At 32.2% G+C, this 26012-nt stretch overlaps 2 protein-coding genes across 2 annotated transcripts in view; both read left to right on the forward strand.

The window, feature by feature from the left end:
• Window positions 1-2019: 2019 nt before the first annotated feature.
• Window positions 2020-26012, forward strand: part of LOC123692812 (protein qui-1) — a 124100-nt gene continuing 100107 nt past the window's right edge. Inside the window, exon 1 of the mRNA XM_045637608.1 lies at window positions 2020-2320. The gene's annotated coding sequence lies outside the window, so the exon portion shown is untranslated. The remainder of the gene's footprint in view (window positions 2321-26012) is intronic.
• On the forward strand, window positions 15055-17495 carry LOC123692619. Its single transcript, XM_045637383.1, has 3 exons — window positions 15055-15902; window positions 15990-16670; window positions 17474-17495. Exons 1-3 carry the CDS (start codon window positions 15433-15435, stop codon window positions 17493-17495), a joined length of 1173 nt encoding a protein of 390 aa, XP_045493339.1. The 5' UTR covers window positions 15055-15432.

A 26012-nucleotide genomic window follows, 5' to 3' on the forward strand; every position in this document is an offset into this window, starting at 1 on the left:
TTATTCGTCCGTTATTTGTTTTGATTGCCAACTTTTGGTGCAAATTTGCTAACGGTTATTAAAATTATTATTCTGGATTCGCCGTTTCTCCGCTCGATTACTCAAGTTACACGCCCGCATGATGTTCGACAATGGTGCTGATTATAATAGGGCTTATAGTCAACAAATGTATGAATGATAAAGGCTACACATACGCAATAATTACTAAACTCCGTGCTAGTGTAATAACGTATATGTACTGCATTCCACCCACCCGCGGCTTCGCCAACATTTTCAAAGTTCCCGTTCCCGTAGGATTTCTGGGATAAAACCTATCCTATTTGTTGCAAGTCCAATCCAAGTTACCCTCTATATGTGTGCTAAATTTCATTGTAATCAGTTCAGTAGTACTTGCGTGAAAGAGTAACAAACATACGCATATACGCATCCATCCTAACAAACTTTCGCATTTATAATATTAGTAGGAAATAGGATAGGATTACAGTATGTATTGTCATCCAGAAAAAAAAATAACAAAGTTTTTTTATTATATTTAACTTTTAGAGAAATTTAAAAACATCAAATAAAAATATTTGAACAGATTCTACGCTGACATTTTCTTGTTAGGTAATATATCTAAAGTCAACTAGACCGAGGATATTAAATTTTTGTTTCCGACATCTTATATAAACCTGGAGCTATCTGTTTCATGAGAAATAAAATAGAGTCCAAGTAACACAGGTACTCGCAAAGATATGAAAATACCGTAGGTATACTTACAATATTTTATGTATGTTTTAAATTGCACAATGAAAATAATTATAAATGATGACGGCAGCAGATAAATAATTTCCAAGTAACGAGAGTACATTCGTTCTTACATGTCACATTGAAATCTCATAATTTTACACTGCAGCTAATTCTCACTCATTTAATTCTGTTGAGATGCGTCGAAAATACAAGTACACAAAAAACAGATACTTTATATTTCCTGAAATACGATTTTATAGATAGTCTATGTAAAAATCAAGAGTAATGGATATTACATAACAATAAATTAAAATAGATTTACTGTCATAAAAGTATAACAATTTTATTACACATTTCTTAATGTAGAGTCGAGATAGAGTCCAATCCAGTCACATGTGCATAGTCTTATACATTCCCACAATAATCACAGAATCACTAGATATTACATTAAATTATAAGAAACTAGCTTTCCGCCCGCGGCTTCGCCCGCTTTGTCTAAAACATATTAAATTATATTATACTAAAACCTTCCTCTTGAACGATCTATAAAAAAAACGCATCAAAATCCGTTGCGTAGTTTTAAAGATTTAAGCATAAAAGATTTAAGCATACATAGGGACATAGGGACAGAGAAAGCGACCTTGTTTTATACTATGTAGTGATACCATTAACAAAATATAAGAATACGATTTCTAAAGTTGAATGTAATTTCTTGTACAACTTCTAAAAAGTCAATTTCCGTGCTTCTAAAACTTCGCAATATAAACAAAAACAATGACATTGATAAATCGGTACGTTTGTCACCAACAAAGGCGACTTTTCAGACAAAAGCTTTTAACTTATATTTCTATAGTTTTGTGAAATTTATTAAGCATTTATAAAGAATAAGCTTTTATAAAGTAAAAGTGATAACAAAAGAGATAAATCTTCAAGTTGTGTTTCAACAAACACACATAAAGTATTTTATAGAGTCTTAAATGAATCGTATATTATTTTAGCACGAATCACATTTAAAACATATTCACGTAAGTCATATTTCAACCGGCTTAAGTTCTGACAAGCAAATCACTCCGTTTAGTATTCATTACAATCCCCAACTGACCATCGATAGATAAGTATCTTAATAAGACAATGCGCATTATTATTTGCGCAACGCAGCGGAACAACCATTTAGGCAACACCTGAATGTACTAATAAGGTGTGGTCGTTTTGGGAGTTCGTGGGTTCAATAATTGTAATGGCTAGTCATACAACGCAGGGATGCAATCATTAAACTGTGTTGATCCATGTCAGGGCGGGCGGCATCGCGAAGCCTGGCCGCGTCCCCGGTCCCGCAGGCCGCACCTTACCTCAGTCCACCTTAGACCTCCCTGCCGCGTGGTGCTGTCCGCTAGCTCTGCGCGTCTCGGCTCTTACCGCGAAACTGTAATGCCAAAAATATGAATTAAAACCGCTCCTGAACTATTCCGGCTGCCCTAATTATTGCGATAACACAGTTTTTCTCGCTTTTTCAGTGCCAGTGTCGTACTAAGTGATACTATTTGTGTGTTGTGTCAACGATTCCTTTTGGTTAATGCCCTTGATTGTTTAGGTAAGTTTGGACAACCCATTATCTTATAAATGAGCATCACTTGACTGTGCTAAAGGTTTTAATTATATTGTATTATTCTGTTACTTTTGTTCAGAATTACTGTAAAGAGCTGTTCCTATTCTTTATATAAATTCGTTGTTCTAATTTCCATCCTCAGTTGAACAAAACATTAATCAACATCTCATTTTCGTCGCATAAAACCGAGATAATAAACATGACCTAAATGCTTTTTAACTGCTCTACTTGTAGAGTCGATGTTTTGGACTCGTCTACGTGTCTACAATAGAGCGAAATTGGGTGGCAACGTTTTTAGTCTATAGAATGACTAAAGAATTCTCTTTTTTTAATTACATTATGTTTGGATTGTTATATTTTGACAAAAAATGTCATTTTTTAATTTTCTTAATTCTTAATTTCGTAAGGATGAAGAAGAATGTAACAAGCGCTTGAATATTTAATTCATTATCTTCCGCAGGATGCTTAATTTTGTCAAATTTTATTTATCTTACGGACAAAGGAAATGTTAGTCTCACTGATATTAGTATCCATATTTTCTACCTACGATGACCTATTTATTAATAGGTAAAGATATTTCTTTAGGTAGGTACTATTTCTACTCATTTCTCCTCAACTTCAAATTTAAGGTAGTATAGTAAAAGGTAGATGATGACAGAGGACATGATTATGTTCATAGAAGAACACGCCAAAAATAATAATTAACCTGAAATGTTGAAGAACATGACAATTGGACAAGAAATTCTTATCTTTACGCGAATGGTGTCGTGAATAGCAACTACTCGAACAAATGTTATCATTCTAAACAATAATCACACACTCGTATAATTTACACATTCGTTATCATGAACTGATCTAGCTTTTTATTACTTCCACAAACCATAGATAAAGTGAAGTTTCTCATAAAGGAACCAGGTCTACCGCATTTAAAGTTCTTTTACTGAAGGCGGCACTTGTTGATAGATCATAGAATGTGTGTGGATTAAAAGAGACTTGAATAGTTGAAATGGTAATGTTTTAATGTTGGTAATGTGATGAGATTTCCCGAATTGCCAATAAGAGACGTTCAGCAATTGGTTTGTAAATTAGTTGAAACAAATGTGAAATGTATGTGCTGCGATTTAAGACTACATTTTTAACAAACATTGTCAGTAATAGGTATTACGATTTCAAATCCTATAAGTTTTTCTTGTATTGTTTATGATCATCAGTCTTTGAATGCCAGTAGGTTCTTTATTGGTGGGCTCAATTGCAATATTTTACAGGAAGTCTTGTTTTGTTTAACAGTTTTCCGACGTTAAATACCGATTAAATTATGAAATTTGTCCATTTAAGCGCCGATTCTTCAATCCCTGGTTAAAACTTACCCGTCCAATAAAGTATTACACGATAATGTTAAAATGTCACCTGTAAACTGTCAATTGCATGCAATAAGAATACATTTTGAAATGGTAGTTTAATACGTTATTTAGTTTAAAAGAGTATTGAAAAATCAGCCCTAAAAGACTTCAAAAGGAAGCCTAGTTTAACGAAAAAATGTTTGAGTTTGGGTTTGTAGAATTTGTTCTATGTCATACAGTAGTTAAAAATAATAAATTCGGCAACAAACTGTGACGGTTCTGGTTAATCAGAACACAATGCAAATGTTTCTGTATACTCCAGCCTGTATTCTATTTCTATTTAGTATTTACGTATTTAACAATTTAAAATACAGGATGTATTGGATTTACTCCTAACTAACTCTAGGGATCAATTCAGCCGCCAGCCTCATAATTTATCATGGGATGTGGAGACCTATTTTCATTTCATTTCATTTCATTTTCATTTCATTTCATTTCATTTCACTTGTATATACTTGTGACTACTCTTCTTCAGCCATTGTAATAAATAGCTTTGTTCTATGCGCGCTGCACAGATGTTATAACTCGGAAGTCAAGACGTGCGACTGACATTATATCCATTATCTCTAACTTACTCGACACAATATCAAAACTCGTACATTGTTTAGAGTCACCTTCCAAAATTTCGAGAAACTTGTAGCATTTAGGAAGCAGTACTAGGTTGTAGAACTGTAAGCATTATGCCTTCCATTTTAGATATTTCTGCGTTCGGAATTACTAATCGGCTCCTTACACACTTATATATTACTAGTTTACCGCGCTCGGCTTCGCCCATCTAGATAACGCAACAAACTATAAATTAAAACCTTCACGAATCACTCTATGTATTAAAAAAAAACATGATCAACATCCGTTGCATTTTAAAGCATACTTGGGGACGGACGAACAGCAATACAGACTTTGTTATATACTATGTAGTGATTTACTATTACGAAATAATTAGAATGTTTACGTTCTAAAATAGTCACAACTCCAGGAAATTTTAAAGTTAAACATTGATAGGAACCGAGCATGCTACTGCGTAGTTTGAAGTTAACTCCCAAAGGGAAGATTACTAAACCGACATAACATTTTAGCGTAAAGTGGTAAGCATTGTATGTATTTACTGCAGCAAATGTCAGTATAGGAAGACTCAAGTATTCGCGGTTTGTCCAAATATAAATGCAGTTTTACGCTTTCTATAATAAAATTCAATTGTTTTTGCTCTTAATCTATGTAAGTATAATTCAAATACGTACGAATACGTAATTTCGTACTCTGGAAAAAAATGCCAGCCAAATATTCTCGTTACTACGACCTTATACATATTCTACGAGATAGAAATATGGGTCAGATGATTGAAGATAGCACGCTCGTCAGTTCTATAGCAATAGTTTTATGTAGAGCGCCATGATGACAGGAGAGCACTTAGCATTTCCCGCGTATTTTTATACACATCGCGTATTATATTTTTAATACACGCTGTTTTGTATAAGCGTGGTATAATGTTTTATCTCGAATGGTACAAACTTGCATAATAGTGTTCACGCTTTATGATAAAGTAAATTTTCTTTCTGATAAAAGGATTAAACGTTAATTTTATCTACTTATTGGTATAATCTGTATAGTATACAAGCTTTAACTGCGAGGTTTACGTGTATACTTATCTATAGTAGGTTACTTTAGAATTTCTCATTTCTCGTAGGAATAAAATATCTTCGCTACATTAAATTTTTCATGAAAACGTTAAAAATAAAGTAACATGAGAGAAGCTCTTACGCGGGTCCACTCGTTTGATCCTTGGATAAAAAATGTTACATCTTTTATATTTCCAGGACATTTTTTAACGGTTTATTAGTTTTATGTGATATACTACTTTCCAAACTTATTTATAGAGATATTTAGATAATTTTAAAGAATCATGCTCTTCTACGAAGTTGGTCATGCAATGAATGTTTGTTTTAACACTAATTAAATTTTCGTTTGCGCCGGTTTCATGGAATTCTTGCCCGTCACTATATTTAATTACTTTAGAAGTTGGAGCGATACGTCATTTATACCAATAATAATTGAAAAGCGGCACTTTAGTTTACAGTTGGATATTTAACTAGTAGTTTCATGAAGCCTTTAATGTTTTTAACTTTAAAATTCAATGACTCATAGTTTTAATTTCAGTTTAAAATTTGAAGTTACTTTTATAATGATAACGATGTTATATTATGAATGTTATTTTTCGTATTTAACTGATGTATAATAAAAAGATACGAAAAACAATTCACTTAGGTACCTACCTTACAAAAGTAAAATCTCTATAATTGCACACTTTTTTCATAAAAGAACCATTTCGATTGCTCTCATGATTAAGATTTCTTTCAAAATTTTAGTTTGTTGCAAATAATAGTGATTTGACATAAATATGTAGTTATAATCTCGAATTAGAATTAGATAAAAACACTATCAAACATAATATAATATTTATTTTTATGTTCTAATATACAATTTGAGCGCATTTAATGATTGTAATACGATAAAACCGTTACGATGATAACATTATTATCGAATGTAGTAACATACACATTAACTACTATAAAATACATTATTACATATGTACTGATGATTTCCACCCGCGGCTTCGCCCGCGTTTTCAAGAAAACCCCGAATAGTTCCCGTTCCTGAGAGATTTACGGATTTCGGATATCTTATATCTATTCTAGGTTTTCAGCTACATACATACGAAATTTTATTCTCATCGGTTCAGTATTAATAGCGTGAAAGAGTAACAAACATCCATCCATCCATCCTCACAAACTTTCGCATTTATAATATAAAATAGGATGTTCTATAGGAAGAATTAGGTCCAGTATTATATTTACGGCCCCTCGGACTTATCCGGTATTAAATAGCAATATAGGTTTTGATAAATTACATCGAGGCGGCTTAAATCCTATTTACTATGTATCAGTATATACTATGATTACGCTTCATACATTCTGCCTACTATCATAGTATATACGCATACATTCTGCCTGCTATCATTTATGAGTAACGCACGCTGGTGAAATTATAAATTTGTACTATATTTTATAGAATTTCGTTCAAGAGTACTTGATTATATAGGTCGTTTCCTGTTTTGGTAAAATAAAACATAATTTTCCTTAAAATACCAACGTTTGGTGAAACACGATTGTAAAAATTAAAATATCTGAGTGAATGTCACTTATAAATGAAGATTATAATGGATATCGTATCGAGCACTCCTAATGTGGGAGCTTATATAGAGTTAGATACTTTTTCAAGTTTCTTTTTTCAAACATTGAACTGCTCAATAGCATAACGTACTAACAATATTATTTTTATCATAAACTCTCGAGACATCTTATATTAGTTTTTAGTCTGATAATTAATAAGTAGGTCCTTTATATTAAATGATAATCAAATACATACATCGGTTGTTTACACTCATATAGCTGCTTAAGCTTTTTGAAAAACAAAGTTCAAATTTCTGGTGTTTGACATCGATTTTCTGCGTGTGTAGAGAAAGGATTAATGGTTCAAATTTATGCTGCATCACGGTCTGGCCTCCAACACTACAAGTTGTTTTTGTGTATCCAAATATTAATATCTTGAAATAAGTCGGTTATTTTGACGAATCATCTTAATCAAGTAAATTATGCTTGATCCGAATAGATTGTAGGATTTGCGGAAATGCGATTACGCAGAGGAAGCTCGGAAGGGAAATCTTTACAAATTTCATGAATAATGTAAAGGTATTTTATAGACTGAATAATATTTGATGTTATCATTGTATTGTGTTGGAGTTCAAGTCACTCTCTGTGTGATATATAGATCTGTTATAATGATAATGTTTTTATGTACGTATTCCTTTTGTAGATTCACAGAAACCTATAAAATATTGATATTGATTAATCATGTCTCTTTAATTTTTTACATACAAATAATCTAACAGACAAAAATTTAACCATTTCGTGTAACTTATACAAGTTAAATATTATTTTGGAAGGTTTTTATATTGTAATGGATAAAAGTTTATGTTTCTTTGCGGAAGGTTGTTATGTTACCAATTTGATTGAAATATTTAATGTCGATTTACTCGTAGTTAATGTAACATTAAGATCGTAACCACAATTTGATATTGCCCACATTATGTCGCGGTCGATCGTTTCATAAAATATAATTTATAACTAATAAATTGGCTACGCTCCATAATAATATGCCGAACCCTAATAACCATAATATCGTAAAATATTTGTGAAATAATAAACACGAAGGCATCGATTACTGGAGTTGGAAATTAAGGACAAGCAATAAGCAATATTTTATGCTAGATAATACGATAGACTGTAAAGAGTATTAGTACTATTAGTTTATCGTTCCATAAAAAGTAAGTTACTTTTCGCTATAGTAAAATATTCGGGTTGGGCAAAATGTTTAAAAAAAATTCGGCTCTCGACAAAATATTAGGATAAAAATCAAAACAGCTGTGAATTATGTTAGAAAAATATCAAGCGATTTTTCATTCAACGGACATGATATTATCACCGGAGTCCGTGAGATTAATCTTATCACCTGCAGGTTCCGCTCTAGTTGGATTTTCTAACAATCTCTTATTACGTGATTATCCATTCTACCATATAAATGTACATTGAAGTAATAATGTGCAGTTTAGTGCCTGTAATACAAAAATGGGGTGCAAGAATTGTTATTAGTGATATGGGACAGTTACCTATTATTAATGACTAATTTAATTGAATTATAAAATATTTGTGTGTTTGGTCGTATAATAAATTTGAGGGTCTAACTATGAAAATATGATAGCTATACGCAGCATAATATTGTACCTTCAAATGTAGTTTTATAATAATTGTCATGAATCGTGAAATATTTGGACGAAAATTATCAAAACGTCAAAGGATTTCCTGATGAACGGTGGAATGAGCCAGAATTAGTTAAAATTAGTTTACTGCTGTTGTAGATAAAGCACTTTATACAAAGCCGCGCTTGAAACTTGCCACTTAATTGACTAACCATTTGTAGGTTGCGGTAGGTATATAAGTTAAACAATGCAGATTCGAAACAAACTAGAATTACATAAAGTACCGTATTTACCAAATTGAACAACGTTGTTGTTAACTCAAGCTTAAATTCAACGTAGCAAAAGAAGCTAAGTAAATAAAAAGTTATTTTTTTAATCATTACGATGACATTTATATGTATTGATAGCAAATCGCACACTACGTAACTGTCAAAGGATATCATCATTACCACTCATTACTCATGTCGTGTTTTAGCAGTCCTTCTTTAAGAGCTTTCATGTGATTTCTGCTATAGTAAGAAATCAATGAATATATACTAACTAGCATGCACATAATAATACAATTTTTAAAATCGTTCATAATATCCTATTCTATGATAGGTATTGTTTCAATTTCCATAAGTGATTTCATGGTGATTTCTCTAGAAATTGTTAAATGGAAACTGAGATAGCTGGAAATCCGAGCTTTATATTTAAAACATTAAAATTATTCGCCTATTCGCTTTTTCGAAACATGGAATATGTTTTAAATACATTTAAATTTAACCAAACAGCGATTATATTTACCCGAATCTTAATTTCTCATGATATTATAAATTTATATTTTACTAATTTTAACAAATATGTATTTCAATGGAAAATATAGCTCAGATTTTTAAGTGGAAGATCTTAAATCATCATATTAGATATGAATAATTATATTTCACATATAGAGTGGAGATTTTTTGGCCATCACTAAAACACGTGAAATATTTGTTTAAAAATCAATGTTTATGAATTTTAATTTTTAATGATATGTTCCTACTTAACATTGACCACCGAGCGGCCCAATGAGACCACGACACAATAGATTTTCTATTGTGTCTGTGATTCCGGGGGCTGAGGCATTAATAGAATTATCGAGTCGTGATCAAACTTTACTGCACTCTGCTGTTATACATCAATGCTAAAATTACTGGTCCTAGAGTCCTCAAATTATTTTTTAAGCTATTGCATAGCTTAGTCTATCGCAGGCCTCGAGCGCAGGGACCGAATCCAGAAATTCTGTAACGAAAAAACCTCACGGTCCCCACTCCGACGGGCACGGAGGTGTGGCTTGAAGGCATGCTATGCAATAGCGTTACCGCGGCAGTACCCGAGTGCCACACGTCTTTTTTTTTGCCCATAGCACGTTTAAAAGTCCACATAAATCGTCGTACCTACTTGTATTGATTATAATATTATAAAACAATGAGGCAGCCACTTCATTCGTTAAATGTGAGTAAAAAATTTCAGTAAAAAAGTGTTAGGCGGGTAGACCGAGTGAGCCGTAAATATATTATGAAGTGGAATGACGCGGTACATCAATTATGTACCTGGATCGGGGAAGGAGACTGTTTTAGCTCGTCTAACTGAAAAATCGATAAGTATAAGTTAGCTCTGTGGATATAGGGGCCTTTTATTTGAGGGGAACTTCTTAATACTGAAGGGAGTTGATCGTCTTTGGTTTTGAGTTCTTCGTTAGTATTATTTGCTGTTTGTGTGTTTAGGATATTATTGAGTTCTTATAGGTATTTTGTAAGAATAGGTTTAATTTGCAATGTATAAAATAAATATAGAAAAAAAATCATGGTTATTTGTAAAAATACCTACTAGTTACTTGTCTACTATATGTGACTTACTGAATTAAGGGTATCTACTAGATAGGTTATAGAATTGTAAAGCATGTTTAGTTTGTACAATATAAAATTTCCTGCTCATAAATATTGTTGACTGTAGAGACTACTATATGTATAGGTATGTACATTATTAACATTTCATCACGATGAAATTGGGCAGGTTATATAAAACTGAAGCTAGCTCTGTTAATAACGCTCTCATTCAAACTTTACTAATACCGAGTGAAAGTTTCCACTCGACTCGCATTTTGCATTTTCAACTTCAAACAGAGGCTTTGTCATTAGAAAAGTTTTACGTCATACAATGATTACGTTATCTTGCACCCTTTAGCGGGGCTCTGGGACACATTCCGCTGTATATTTTGTCCCATTTTGTATTAAAGGGACCGCGATAAGCTTAATTAAAAATTTAAATTAAAAACAGTTTCACACGTGCGTTGTGGGAATACGTCTGATGTAAAAATTTTAATGTATTTTTTTCAGGTTTTTGAAAGTTTTATGTTTTTTTTCTTAACTAGAGATTGAACTCAAAAAGCGTTCTATAACAGACAAATATGTGAAAGGCTTTGTTTACTTATATTTCAGTAAAATTTACAATATAATATATCTAAAATTGTTGATGTTCTTACTTTTCTCCCAACTTTTTGTTAAGAAGGGACTTCAACCATATAATATGTAACTATGACAATATTAAATTACAATAGACGTTTAGATTTAGTTCAAAACTAAATTCTAGTAAAGACCGAGAATAGTCAAGATATAAACTACGCCACATGGCATTGCTTCAACTGCTCAGTTCAGCTACAATGCAACCATATTAATTCTATTTATGGCACGCATACATCATACCAATAATAGATTATCGACTACAAAAGAATTTGGATACGGTATAGAGACATGTTTAAATGTATGCGGATCGGATTAAAAAGGTCTTGTTCGCTTTTTGGCGGTTTTAAGTCTTTATAATAAGAGGATTTTGAACGAAAAAAAGTTACGCGTGACAATTTTCCGTTACGTGCCATTTTTTTCTTATCCCTACTACGCGTGATTCGACGTTTTTCTGTAAAGTTGCATATTATAGTAAATTATTTTTGGACAAATAAGGTCATAGAGAAGTTTCACTTCTTACGTGTGTACACGCACACATTTTTTTTTATTTATTAAATAAGAGTATTTAATATGTATCTACCTGTGTTAAAGGTAAGTTAGTTATGATTTTTTAATCAACTGATGACATGCATCCTTTCACCGAGAAATACTGTAAACTTTGACTCAAAGAGATCAAGATGAAGAGAAGCATGATTGAATAAAGTGATACACATGAAAATCTTGAATACGTACAAAATTAATTGATTTAATAGAAAAAAGAATGGTTAAATCTATTGAATTAATTGTACAAAATTACAGTAGGTACATAATCAAACGAACAAAATATGTAAATTGTAAACAGACTGGTCCATGCTATTGTGCCATCGTAGCTTGATTGAAAACCTAATCGCTGTGCAGAAATCAATTTTGGGCTTACCGAAATGAAATTTACTAAATCTGTTATTGTTTACCAACCGTATTGTTCGGAGGTAGAAGAGGGATATAATAATATGAGCCTGGACTGATTTAATTTCTGAATAAAATAAACGAATAACTTATGTATGTATATATAATATTCAGTATTGAAATGTATTACGGATAGTATTTAATTAAGTAAGATTAAGATAAATACATTTAAAAGGGAACTATGTAATGAATAGCAATAGGTAACTTTAAATATTGATCCAACAAGTTTAAAAACTCAAACATTGAAATGTAATTTAGGAAAGTTATTTGTCAATTAAAACTTATAGATATAGGGAGGCGAGGTAGCTAAATGGCGTAATTCAACGGCGTCGTCGAGACTTATCAAAATCGAAAGAGAAAATAATTTCGAAAAGAAAAGCTTCTATGGTAAAAACCATTTTAGCGGTGGGTTTGGCGTGTACAGATTTTCAAAAATGTAAAAAAAAAACAGTTACTTGGGCATTCTCGAGCGCGTCAGATATTCATACTACGTATGCCCCAAGTCCCTCTGATAACAACGGTATACTAATCTGCCGGTTTGCGTGGTGGGGCTAGGCATATAAATTCATCAAAAATGTACAAAAAAAAAATTTACTCGAGCGCGTCAGATTATACAGATTATATTTCGGAAGGGGTGTCAAGTAGGCCCCAAGGAAGCTCCCCTTAAAAAAACTGACGATTACGACATGACGATAAGTTATGATGAATTTTTGAAAATGCAGAAAAAAAGAGTCCTTTTGAAATACGCGAGCGCGTCAGATTTTCATAGAGGAGGTTTATCTCGGTATCCTGAAAGCATATTTTCTTAATCTGACAAAAATGTTAGTGGGTTCTCTTAATCTGACCGAAAAAGGTTTGTGGGTTTCTTTTTTGTAATCATCGTTATTCATATCAATTTTTCTTAACTCCCTCAGTTTTCGAGATATACACAAAAAACCGGGAGTTTGAGTTTTTACGATGCTTCAAGTAAAAAAAGTTTTAACTTTGGACAAAAATGAAAAGAGACCTTTTTTTGTAAAATAAAATTACCTTTTTTGTTTATTTAAACTTTTTTTTTGTAAAAAGTAAAGTTTGCGACTTATATGCTGCAACGCGTTTTTCGGAAGATGAAATGGCTCCTCCAGACTTCCGGTCATGCGGAAACCGGCAAATTTTGTATTTTTAGTAAGTTTTAGATTATATTCTTAAAAATAAAAATAAAAAGAATCACGCTCGAGAATGCCGGATTAACGTTTTTTTTTTACAAGTTTGCGACCCTATAACTCGGCGGCGTCAAGGACTTATGGTCAGATTAGTTAAATTTAGTCTTAAAACACTAAAATCAACCCCCAATATCTTAATCTGACGCGCTCGAGTATTTCAGACTATCGATTTTTTTTTACTAATCTGATCGTCTATCCTAGGCGCGCGTCACTACATATAGAGCTAAATAGTTAACAAGGTTGTTCTATTAGGTCTAAGGTATCTCTCATATCTTAAACTGCCACGCTCGAGTATTACAGAAAATTCCCCTCTTCGCCTCCCTATCTATTATTTGTGAGGGTATTTTCCATTTATGTTAGACTTGCTCTCCTGGGATTAAGGAATTAAATACGCAAAATATGTTTAAATAAATTTAAAATAAAATCTACGAATATTCATTTAGAAATCATAGGTAACATTTTTACATTCACAAGCAAATCTTGAAAACGTCAATGTTTCATCATCTAATCTGGCCTTGTTTGAAATTAATAAATAATTAATATATATTTATTTATTAGTATAGAATCATTCGTAATCGAACTCGCCTTCACGTAGTAGTGCAAGAATTAGTATCCGACAATTTAAATTAGTTTGAGTGGTATACAGTCTATATAAGTGCTTAAAATCTGTGTGTTCTCGTTACTGGCACATCAGTGAATAAATTCAGTGTATAAACATTCACCGTAAGTCTTTATAAACATTAAAAAAACATTAATTCTTTCAAAACTATCTACAAACAGTGCAGTTTACGTAGTGTGTTATTAAAACGCGTAAGCGACGCTCATTGCACGGCGCTTACGACATTCTTCTCGGACACTTTTACACTGCGATACATCGTGAACAATAATAAAATAATATTACCCGCTTGTGTATTTTTCTATGCACCCAACTATAATCAAACAAACTAACAAAGGAATCAGCTGGCGTGTTACTACATAGTTTTTATTCATAATAGTCAACTTTATTAATGGACATGGATTGCTGCAAATTATGCTCGAAGATTGTTTCTGATAAGGAAGGCATTAAATGTACGTCATGCAATTTGGTTTTGCATTTCTATTGCGTGGACATGACCGAATCAGATTTTAAAAAAATTTTGCCTATGAATAAATTGAAATGGAAGTGTCCTACGTGCAAAGCTAAGAAGCATACAGCTGCTCCAGTTTCGTCTTCACCTAAAGCGACTTTGGCGCCAGCATCGATATTGAATGTAGACACCGATGCGCTAACTCGCTATATGGACACAAAACTCGATAGTTTACGGCAGCAATGGCGCGAAGATTTAAACTCTGCCATCTTAGAAGTCTCCAAAAAATTTGAAAACGATATTAACAACCTAGTGAAACGTATGAACTGTTGGGAGGAGCGGTTAACGCAATTAGAGAAGGGCTACGGGAATCATTTGCAATCTGTGTCAGACAATACGTTGTTACACGAAAATAATGCACTCCGCGCGGACTTGCAAACGCTAAGCTCTAAGTTTGAAGACCTCGAACAAGCTTCCCGAAGTTGCAACGTCGAAATACAAAATATACCCGAACGCAAGGGGGAAAATTTAATACATCTTAGCTTGGAGATTTGCAAACTGGTGGGCGTCAATTTGAAAGACAGCGATATCAGGAATGTACACCGTGTTGCACCAGGCATCCCCTCAGACCGCCCAAAAAATATTATATTGCAACTCACAACTCGGCGGCAACGCGACGACCTGATCGCCGGCGCACGCGCGCGGCGCTCCCTAACCACTGCTCAACTTTTTGGTGCGCCTACAAACGCCGCGGATGCAGCAAAAAACACGCGCTTCTTTATAAACGAACACCTAACACTTAAAAATAAAATTCTTTTTAGTAAATCTCGTATTCTAGCCAAAGAAAAAAATTATAAATACACTTGGGTGAAAAATAGCTGTATTTTGTTGCGTAAAACAGATGATTCCAAGGTCATTCATGTGCGATGTGCTGATGATTTGAATAAAATCATATGACTAGCTCTTAACTATACACTTATAAAAAACTTTTTTATAAAGCATGTAAAATTGTCGTCGTTTAAACACGTTTATTCCTTATTTCATTATATTATTAACTATTCATTGTCTTATTTTAATTTTGTATTTGATGCGGAGAGGAACACGAACACTATTTACTCTACAGTAGTTATATTTTTTAAAAGAATAATTATATTTTATTTCTATCTTACCTATACTTATTTACAATGAATTCTAAAACTTTTAATATATTTTATCAGAACTGTGGAGGCATAAAAACTAAACTAACTGAACTAAAATTAAATATTCTTTCAAGTAATTACGATTTAATAATATTGGTAGAAACCTGGTTGACATCATCTATTCTGGACGCGGAGCTTCTAACAGATGGGTATGTTATTTTTCGCCGCGATAGAAATCTCACAATTTCAGGTAAGAAAGGGGGAGGGGGAGTCTTAGTATTTGTCAAAAAAGAATTAAAGGCTGTGAGAACTTCTGAACTCGAAACACTTGAAATAGAAGAAGTATTTTTACACTTTCCGTCTAATTCGGGGCTGTTATTAAACGTATGTTATATTCCACCGGCTTCAAGTAACATCTCATATGATGCATATTTTCGAAAACTCTGTGACGTATATTCTAGTTCACGTTTTAGTAATTTTCTAATCATCGGTGATTTCAACCTGCCATATATAAAATGGTCTTTTGATAACTCAGACGCCTTTCTTGGAACCGTACACACTGAAACATCAAAATCTCTGATGTATACCATGTCATTTATGAACCTAAAGCAAACAAATAGTATTTATAACGAAAATGCGAAACTGCTTGATTTAGTACTATCTAATATACCCAATTGTGTTCAATCTTCTGCTGATCCCTTATTGAATATTGTCCCTCATCACCCGGCCTTAGACATAGTATGCTCGATATCTATTTCTAACGTGATGCCTGTGAATTCATTAGCTAAAAGGAACTTTTTTAAAGGTAATTATGACCAAATTAACTATGAAATAAATAATATAGACTGGTTCTCTCTACTGACACCTCTTCCATCGGACAAAGCAATTGATATTTTCTACGCAAATATTTATAACATTATTAACTCACACATTCCTCTGGTTAAAGTAAAGTCCACAAAATACCCAGTCTGGTTTTCTAAATGTCTAATTCAAGCCTTAAGGCGTAAGCATAAAGTATGGACGCGATGGAAGACTTACGGTTCTCTAAGAGATTATCAAGAGTTTTCCCTGTTACGAACGCGAGTGAAACAGCTTCTTACAACATGCTACAATAATTACACGGCTAACATTGAAAAGTCTCTTAAAGAAAATATTAAGTACTTCTGGAAATACACGTCTTCTCAAAAAAATTCTAACTCGGGGTACTTACGTGTCATGAAGCTGGTGAATTCTAAATCTGACGATCCTAATGTTATAGTTGAGATGTTTTCAAAATATTTTAAGTCAGTTTTCGAGCCAACATCTACTGCGGCATACAATGTGGATAATATTCTCACAGACGATCATTATGATAACACGCACATAAATATAAATTGCTTTCGTCTTACTAAATCCGATATACGCACTGCCTTGCAAAACATCGATCATAACAAGGGTCCTGGACCGGATAAAATAAACCCAGTTTTTCTTAAACAAACCAGTAAAACACTCTGTACCCCTTTGGAGATTATCTTTAATAAATGCTTGAGTTCTGGTTCCTTCCCAAATATATGGAAACAAGCATACATAACACCTATCTTCAAATCTGGTGAGAGAAATGACGTAGAGAATTACCGCCCCATTTCGATACTTTCAGCCATTCCTAAAGTATTTGAAACTTTAATACACCGACACATCTACTCGAGCTTAAAACATCTCATCTTAGACCAACAGCATGGATTTGTCGCTGGTAGGTCAACCGTATCGAATCTTCTTGTCTTTTCCAATTACTTATTTAATGCACTGGATCATAAACAACAAATAGAAACGATATACACGGACTTTAAAAAGGCATTCGACAAGGTAGATCACTTACTCTTACTACAAAAATTATCATTTAACGGAATCAAGGGAAATCTGCTACGCTGGTTTGCTGCTTATTTAAGCAATCGAGTACAATCAGTTGTTATTAATGGTTACACTTCTACTCAAGTTACTGTTTCCTCGGGCGTCCCGCAGGGCTCGGTCCTCGGACCCCTGCTTTTTGACTTATTTATTAATGATATTTCACAGTGTTTTAAAAAATGTAAATTTTTGCTGTATGCAGACGACCTAAAGTTGTACTCTGATGTTGTTGATACTAAGGATATACTTCATATTCAGGATGACCTAAATAGATTGGATGATTATTGTAAACGCAATAAATTATTTCTGGCTTATAATAAATGTAAACATATTACTTTCTCTAAAAAGTACAACAAAATTCCAGCAGTATTTAATCTGGGAGGTCACCAACTGGATTCGGTTTCCTACATCCGTGATCTCGGTGTATACTTTGACGAATGTTTAATACTTGATCAACATATAGACCACATACTCAGTAAGTATTACCGCATGTTGGGCTTTATTACACGCGTTACTAAGGATTTCAAGGACGGAGACGCCTTTATATGTCTCTACAAAACTCTAGTGCAATCTCTATTAGAGTATGCCTGTCCCATCTGGAATCCGTTTTACAATATTTATATAAATAAATTGGAGATGGTTCAAAAGAAATTTCTACGCATTTTAAATTTCCGCCTTAGTGGCGGTCGGCAACATTACGAGGATCTTTTGCGTCGTTACAATCTTCTTTCGTTAAGTCGGCGCCGAAATTTAATCGATTCTCTCACGTTAAGAAAAATATGCGTAGGAGAAATAGCCTGCTCAGAACTTCTTAGTTTAATAAATTATCGCATCCCATCCAGATCAACGCGCTCAAAAGATTTATTTCATATACCGACCGCCAGAACCAATATGGGTCTTCGTGTGCCTCTTCACAGAATGTCTAGTTTTTATAATACTTATATGAATGATCTTGATATGTTTTCTTGTTCCTCTTCGTCTTACAAAGCAAATGTGAAAAAACTGCTATTGAACACATAAGAATGTTAATGATACCTACCTCCGTCTTTATGTAACTACTCACGTTAAATATTAATTATTATCAACTAGGTATGTTTTCCTTGTCTCTCTTATTGCTAGGTGTTGGCAAAAATAATATATGTTCACAGTGGAAACACCACAAGGAGACATCTTCATGTATCTGTATAGTTAATAAGATCTGTTTTGTTTTATATATATGTATGTCTCTGTATGTTTTCCAATAAAGAAAATAAAAATAAAAATAAAATAGAATAGGTAATTATATTAAGTTATAATATTTAGATATTTAAACGTTCTTAACGAGAATGTAATGTGCTCTGAAACTCACAGATCGATATAGATCTGTGCTGAAACTCATTGTTAAGAATTTATACCAATTCATGCGTAAAAGAGTTTGAGCGGTATTGTCCAACTTTATTCATTAAAAGCCTTAAACGTTCAAAACTTACTTTTTCAGTAATGGTTGTTAGCAAGGCTAACATATTGGAATTTTACTGTAATAACAAAACATTGATTCTAAACGTAAATTCGAGTACATTTTCGTGTTTTGTTTAAGATTTTATATTGAGTGTGCCATTTATTTTTTCTTTCGTTTTACATTTTACATATCTTACCCATTTAATCTACCATATATATGTAATGTTACTAGATTTCCGCCCGCGGCTTCGCCCGCGTTTGCAAAGGAAAACCCGCATAGTTCCCGTTCCCGTGGGATTTCCGGGATAAAAACTATCCTATGTGTTAATCCAAGTTACCCTCTATATGTGTGCTAAATTTCATTGTAATCGGTTCTGTAGTTTTTACGTGAAAGAGTAACAAACATCCATACATCCATACAAACTTTCGCATTTATAATATGAGTAGGATAGTAGGATTTAAATACATCGTGTAAATGTGACGACTACAATTTATGTGAAAAAGAAAATGCGAAAGCAATGTTACTGTACAACAATAGACTTAGTTCTGATTGTAATGATTCAGAAAATTCTAGATTTTCTTAATATAATACAGTTTTGTTTAACTTCGCATAATATTATACCTTTGGTGTGCGATGTTCTCGCCTCGTAACACAAACATCCGTCACATTTCTATTGAAATAAATATACATTGTTTATGAGCTATTTCTATATTATTCTATTCTACTTAATATATTATATAAAGAGCATTAGAATCTCACACAATTATTGTATTATCAGACTCGTCGTAAAGTATTAAATGATATTCAAGGGTTAAATTACGAACACTTAGGTATTTTTCAAGAGTATAGGTGTCTCGAATTTAAGCAGGTAGGTACTATATTCTAATAATAAATCTGCTAGTGTGATTTGTGAAAGGCTTGAGATCAGCTGATAACAAGATACTGTTTGATATTGCAAACATTTTCATGTATTGAATGTTCCGTCCTAATTTGTGTATCATGATTATCTAATAATTTTGAAAAGGCGTAACGAAAACATAACACTTATATTAGCATACTTACTTGCTACTTTGCATTACTTGAATATTTAAAAATGATTAAACAAATTTGTTTTCCCCTGGCGTTTGAGTGCATACCGCTGACCCGGTTAAAATAAAATAAAAATAGTGAACAATTATTTTAGATATATATTTTCGATTTTGTAAAACATCATAACCTCGAATACTTCGTCTGTCATGTAGGCATCACACGATGTGTTCAGTCACGGTTGAATTGGTCGCGGAAGGCACAAAGGCGAAATCTCCGTTAAAATAAGCGTTATTAATGCGATTCAACACTTTAAATATGTATTTATATTAATATTATAAAGCCTGTGCTTGTGTTGTGTACGCTATATTATTATGCGTTGGTATTATGTGAAAAAATGCTTGGTAATTTACACAAGAACCTCATATCTTAAAATCAGAAAGACTTGTTTAATGTTTAGGTTCCTACGTCAAGAATGCTGCGGATAAAAAACTGTAGTCAATTGTTTCTTAGATAAAGTCCAGCTTCTTATATTAAGCTTTGTGTGTCTTAGTACACAATTTAAATGGTTTGTTTTATATTTTCATTCATTAATCAGTAAAGGGGATTTAACCAACCCTGAGGCCCATTAGGCAGGGTCACTGCTCACTAGCCATTACGCTGTCGGATGAATAATTAAGTAAGTCATGTAGTATCATGTTTAACTGTTTATTTTGTATAATTACTGTCAATCTCAAATGGCTCTATTAGTACCTATTTTATACTGAAGGATCGCTGCATAGCAAATAAAAGTTAACTGTAGTATTAAAAAATGGATATTCCTACCTAAAAGTATTTCAAAGAATAAACTAAAACATAATTCAATTCATGAAGATCGCTTCGTCATCGCCTGTATGGTAGCGTAGTAGGTACTTATCGATTTATCAAAATGTCTGAACATATTTTTACGTAACTGTAACAATACGCGAAGCCTAAATAAATAACGGCCTCATAACAACATTCAATGTCACATTTATTTTCACAATGGATTAAATATCACTGAAAAGCAAAATCTCATACAATTCAATTTGCGAGATAACGAAACGTATCCTTTAAACATTTTTTGACTGGAATTAAAATGGAACAAAGCAGATGAAATCGCTACAAATGTCAAGGCTTCTATTTTACGAACTTAACAAAATCCCGCGCCTACTCGAGCCCACAAAAACTCTCGACAACGGTTCAGAGAGCAGAATTAATAAGATCATCGTGTAGGAATTTTTATAAAAGGTACCTATGTAGGACGTAGGTATTTGCTCCGTCGCCGTTTCTGTATTATGACTGCCTGTTGTGTCTCAATCTATAAAAATCAAATGATACCTAGATTGAACTATTGACTAAATGATAGATCCTATTTATATAAAAATCGGAGTAGGTTTAAGAATCGTTTTGACAATGTAGCCTCAATTGTTAAATTGTATGATCATTAAACAATTAGGACTTTTCGATGATGAACTAAAAAGCAGCTTAGTAGAACCACGTAGAACACAATTTGAGTTTGAGTTTGAGTTTGAAAAACAATCAAACTCGAAAACTCTTCCACTATAAAAAAGGAAATGTAGAGTATTAATTACTCCCACCTATTAAACTCTTTCATCTACACATTAAGTTTTGATGGCTTATAAATTAATCAGATAGATGTAACAATTGAGCAAATATCGGAATCGTCCCAAAACGATAAAGCAAATTAAATCACCACTCAGACTAACCGATGTCATACGTCGAAACTATAGTCCCCTTTTGTAGAAGATATTGAAATAGGTAGGTACATTTGTGAGCTCAGCAACTACAGTAATATTTGAATACAAAGAGATACGAAGAACCTTGTGATCGTATATTTACACGTTGATAAGCAAGCGTAAATCAGTGTTCATAGAAAATGTACACGAGATTTCTCGTATTTTACTATGAATGTAGAACGCCGCTATTTATTTTCGTGATTTCGCTCTGTAAATCGTATATTGTTGGATGCGAGTGTCATTTAAGGTGATTTCGTCGCTTTTTTACGTCGTGTTATTTGAGAAAATAGATAAATTCTTTTATCTAGATTTATTTGTTGGTTACAAATCTTGCGAAGTGAATCCAGCTAGAAAATATGATTTAATAACAGTAAAAAAAATGCGCTATTACAAGTTATTGAATTTTACCTACTTAGCTACCTTCATGTTTTTTTTTTGTTTAAAGAGATACATCAAAATATCTTACTAGTTTGGTTGGTAACAGTCAAAGGAAGTGTTGTGGAATCCTTTGGGACTGTAATTTAACGTTGTCCGATTTGTCATGAGAAAAGCTGTTTCTATACTTAGCAAATGGATTTGCTATCGGTAGATAATATTGAAATTAATTTGAGTAATACGTTGTTAATTATTTTTTTATTAATTTAAATAATTTGAGTAATACGTTGAAGTAGATACATAGTATACCTAAGTATACTGCCTGTCAAGTTTAAATTAATTAATATGTAAATTATAAAGCAACACGATTACTGATTATAAAAGTCTGTTTATAATCAGTAGGTAATCGTGTTTTGATATATACTATTTGAGATTTGGGGAATGCAAGAAATTACATTTGTACTTTGATGAAAATCAATCCGTAAGCAAAATCCAAGAAGAAAAATAGTGTAGGAATGTTAGAATGATGTAATATTTAAGTAGGGCGATGCTAACGCAACATAAGCTGTGCCTGGGAACGGATATTACACGGAAACTTTTCAGTTTGCTTACATTCTTATATCTTGGAGCGAAGATATCTTATTCCTTACTGTCCTTTTCTTTACTTTCCTTATTACACTTTGCAGACAATAAATAAAAGAAATTTTTGTTGCGGAATAAAGGCTAGCTCGAGCTATTATCTACATGGCTGGGCAAAAAGCAGCGCACACAAATAATGCTTGTCGTTTTTTTTTGGATTCGTAAGCATTATTATAAATTATTATGTACATTGTACATTATAAACTACGTTGAACAAAAGTTGATTTTAAGGTTATTAAAATTATACTCGGTCGATGTCTACAAAATAGTTTTTGTTATTCAGTAGCTGTAAGCTCATCTATTATACACACTGTACCCTACCTATAAAGTTAACTTTTTATAGTTAAGTAGATAGCTGGTGCATTACATTTTAAAGATATTCATTTCTTTCATGATGCATGAAGAAGATTCATTTTCTCCTCACTCTTTTGCTTTTTAATTGGGAAATTTATTTTGGTAACATGACAATTAAAACTTTTCATTCCATCGATGTATCCTGATATTCCATTAGGAATGTACGAGATTTATAACATGTGTGTTATAGTAACTTCTTTGTTGAAATAATGCACATAAAAATATCATAATTAAACCTTTATGTGAAAAATTAAAAATGAATCTTACAAACATAAACGTAAAAAATGCGTTTGATGTGTGAACAGGTATTCGTTAAAAATGTTGATACGGAAAATACAATATATCGTCTGTGTCATTTTTTATTTATTATTGCTTAATGCTCAACCAAGATGCTCAATCAATTTATTTAAAATAGTAAATGATAGGTATGTTTGATTTATTGATAGACTATTATGTAAAGGCGAACAAAACCGCAGTCTGTAGCTAATTAAATTTGTATTAAATTTGTAGTAATTAAATTGTCTGTAGCTAATTAAATTTGTAGCTAATTAAGTTTGTATTTGTTTTGTATGCAATAAAGATTATAAATAAATAAATAAATAAATAATAAATTAGATTAGACCGAAATGTTTTCCGCTTTAATTAAATATTAGAAATCTTTTCTACAAATAAATTATTTAGTATTCTTAGGTATATATACTTAAATAGACATAACTTTGCTTTAAACAGATTCTTCATTCCGGTAAAACTAAAATGATTAAAATGAGATCTTTTAGTTCGTAACTAAAAAGAGAAGTAGTAAATGTCACTTACAGATTTTTAATATACCTAATAGTTACAGGAACTAGTGTAATTTATACCCACATAAAATCCAAAAATTATTAAGCTCAAAGCGGAAAATTATCATGATTTACCTAATCACCTACGTCGTTTCTTTCTCACATAGGTCGAATAACATACGTGGGAAAGTGACGGAAAGCCGTGCCTAACATCTGCAGAGTGCATTTTGGCAACAAAGATTATATACAGCTTTTGGCTTTAAAGCTGCTGGTCGAGAGGATTAGAGAATACTTCGCATATTCATTTTCCTCCATTTTCAGAGGTCAGGGAGATGACGATGATGATGATGCTATTTTAAAATGGTTCTATTTCATAATCTATTTTAAGATGAAAATAGGTCCAATACTAAAAATAAATGTCTATTTTATTACGCATTGTAAATAGAGATGGAAACCCATATTTGACTTGTTATTTATTTCAGAATGACACCTATATCTGATGTTTTATATCTCAATGAAATAAGCAATAAACTCTTATGTTTCGTGTATTGATCAATCAATTTAGTTGAATAAAATATATTATAACAGTTTAGAGAAGATATTTATATCATTACTATAGCGTACATTTCTCCGCATTATTTGTATTTAATTTATATTTATATCAAATGTTGATTGTGCGGGTAAAGCAGAAGAAACTAAACTTAACTAATTTCAACAGAGAATGTATAATTTAGATTCGACTTGAATATTAATGAGCATCTGGTTTAGTAAGTCTTTATTATGAATACGAAAGCAATTTGTCTGCCTTTGTATTTGTTTTAACGAATATTGAATTTGACAAAGACTTCGGAAAAGACGGGCTTCAGAGGATAATGCTAACTGCACCTATAAAATTATACAGGATGTCTTATATGATTTTCTACTCCTACCGGTTTTGTAAAGCGCAATTGTCTAAAGTGCAAGTTTGTGAGAATGTAAATAAATAACTTTTGTATTTGAAACGGCCGATCGGACCTGGATGAAATTTACACAAAGATAGATTTAATTATAGCTAAATTTATTAAGGTGTTTTATCTAGAAGTTAATTACAAGAAGCAGACGTACTGTATAGAATTAACTATATACTATTTATTTAAGGAAAGACGCCACATAAACGATTATTTCTGAGTAATCTACTAATGGAAAAACATTAGGGGATGCCGTTTTATCCAAGACAAAGACGTAAAACTAACATTGTTTTATTACGATTTAAATACATTATTAGTGTGACTACAATTTCCGTATCATTTGAGATAAGGTATTATTTACTTTAGTTTGAGTTTAATGGTGACGCTGAATTAAGAATCCATGCTTCAAGTTTTGCTTTCATGGTATATTTTAATCTACTTACGTCTTTTCAAAGGTACATTTAAAAATAATAAAAAATCAAATTATGCCAAAGTACGTCTCGTGATTAAAACATGGACATGTTTCAAAGAATATAATAATATATCTAGAGATTGTTTCGCATTCATCATAAAATTTGTTTTTTCATAAATTTATTTGAGCCTACGATAATAATTATTAGTAGCATTATCTAACTTCTATAATAAATATTATATAATTTACCAACAACTGGACTATAGTTTTTGACGAGTTTGATTAAATTAATACGAAGCTGAATTCTGTGTAACTTTATTTTGACCCAAAAATATTATTTCAGAACTTTTATTTGGCTTTACTAAAGTTACGAATAAAACGTGTGTGAACTGTGAATGAATTCCAACTAAAGCAAGCGTGATTACAGATTCATATGTGATATGTCTTTTATTTCAAGATTGTATAAAATTCAACAGAGAAATTGTTTTGACATCGCCCGGTAGTTGGTTGGAAATATAAATAGTAGGTAGGTACATAATGTTACTATAATTAACAAGTTATGCTACTTGTTTACTTCGAAGGATATGTATTTATTAAATTGACATCAATCGTACTAACATACAATGGTGTACAAATTTACACAGTGTGTATCTTTTATGTTATGCCTAGTTTATATTTTTTAAGTGAAGCGTAGATACTTAAAATCCTAAATCAATCGTCAAAATGATTTCACCTATCGAATATAGGTATTAACATGTAATATCTATAAATAGCTGCTAATGCTTCATTTGTAGTGCACTAATGAGGGTGAAACTGCAACGTGCTCTTAATTAGGTACACATATAGTTTTCGTCTATATTTAATATTTATCTTGAAATACCACATTTTTTCAAAGATAATGACGTGTACACTTTCATTATTGCCTTAGTTTAACTTAAAAGTGTAACTGAATAAAAATATATAAACTGGGATCGTAAGATTTTCCCCCCTTTT

This window comes from Colias croceus, chromosome 6 (genome assembly GCF_905220415.1).
Source record: "Colias croceus chromosome 6, ilColCroc2.1".
NCBI lineage: Eukaryota > Metazoa > Arthropoda > Insecta > Lepidoptera > Pieridae > Colias > Colias croceus.

What these genes read in the sequence shown, in the direction of transcription:
- LOC123692619 (XM_045637383.1), top strand. Translation starts at nt 15,433, where the DNA reads ATGAATTCTAAAACTTTTAATATATTTTATCAGAACTGTGGAGGCATA. An exon ending in TTCAACCTGCCATATATAAA is followed by an intron (nt 15,903 to 15,989) that starts ATGGTCTTTTGA and finishes GTCATTTATGAA; the next exon opens with CCTAAAGCAAACAAATAGTA. An exon ending in ATGTTTTCAAAATATTTTAA is followed by an intron (nt 16,671 to 17,473) that starts GTCAGTTTTCGA and finishes TGCTGTATGCAG; the next exon opens with ACGACCTAAAGTTGTACTCT.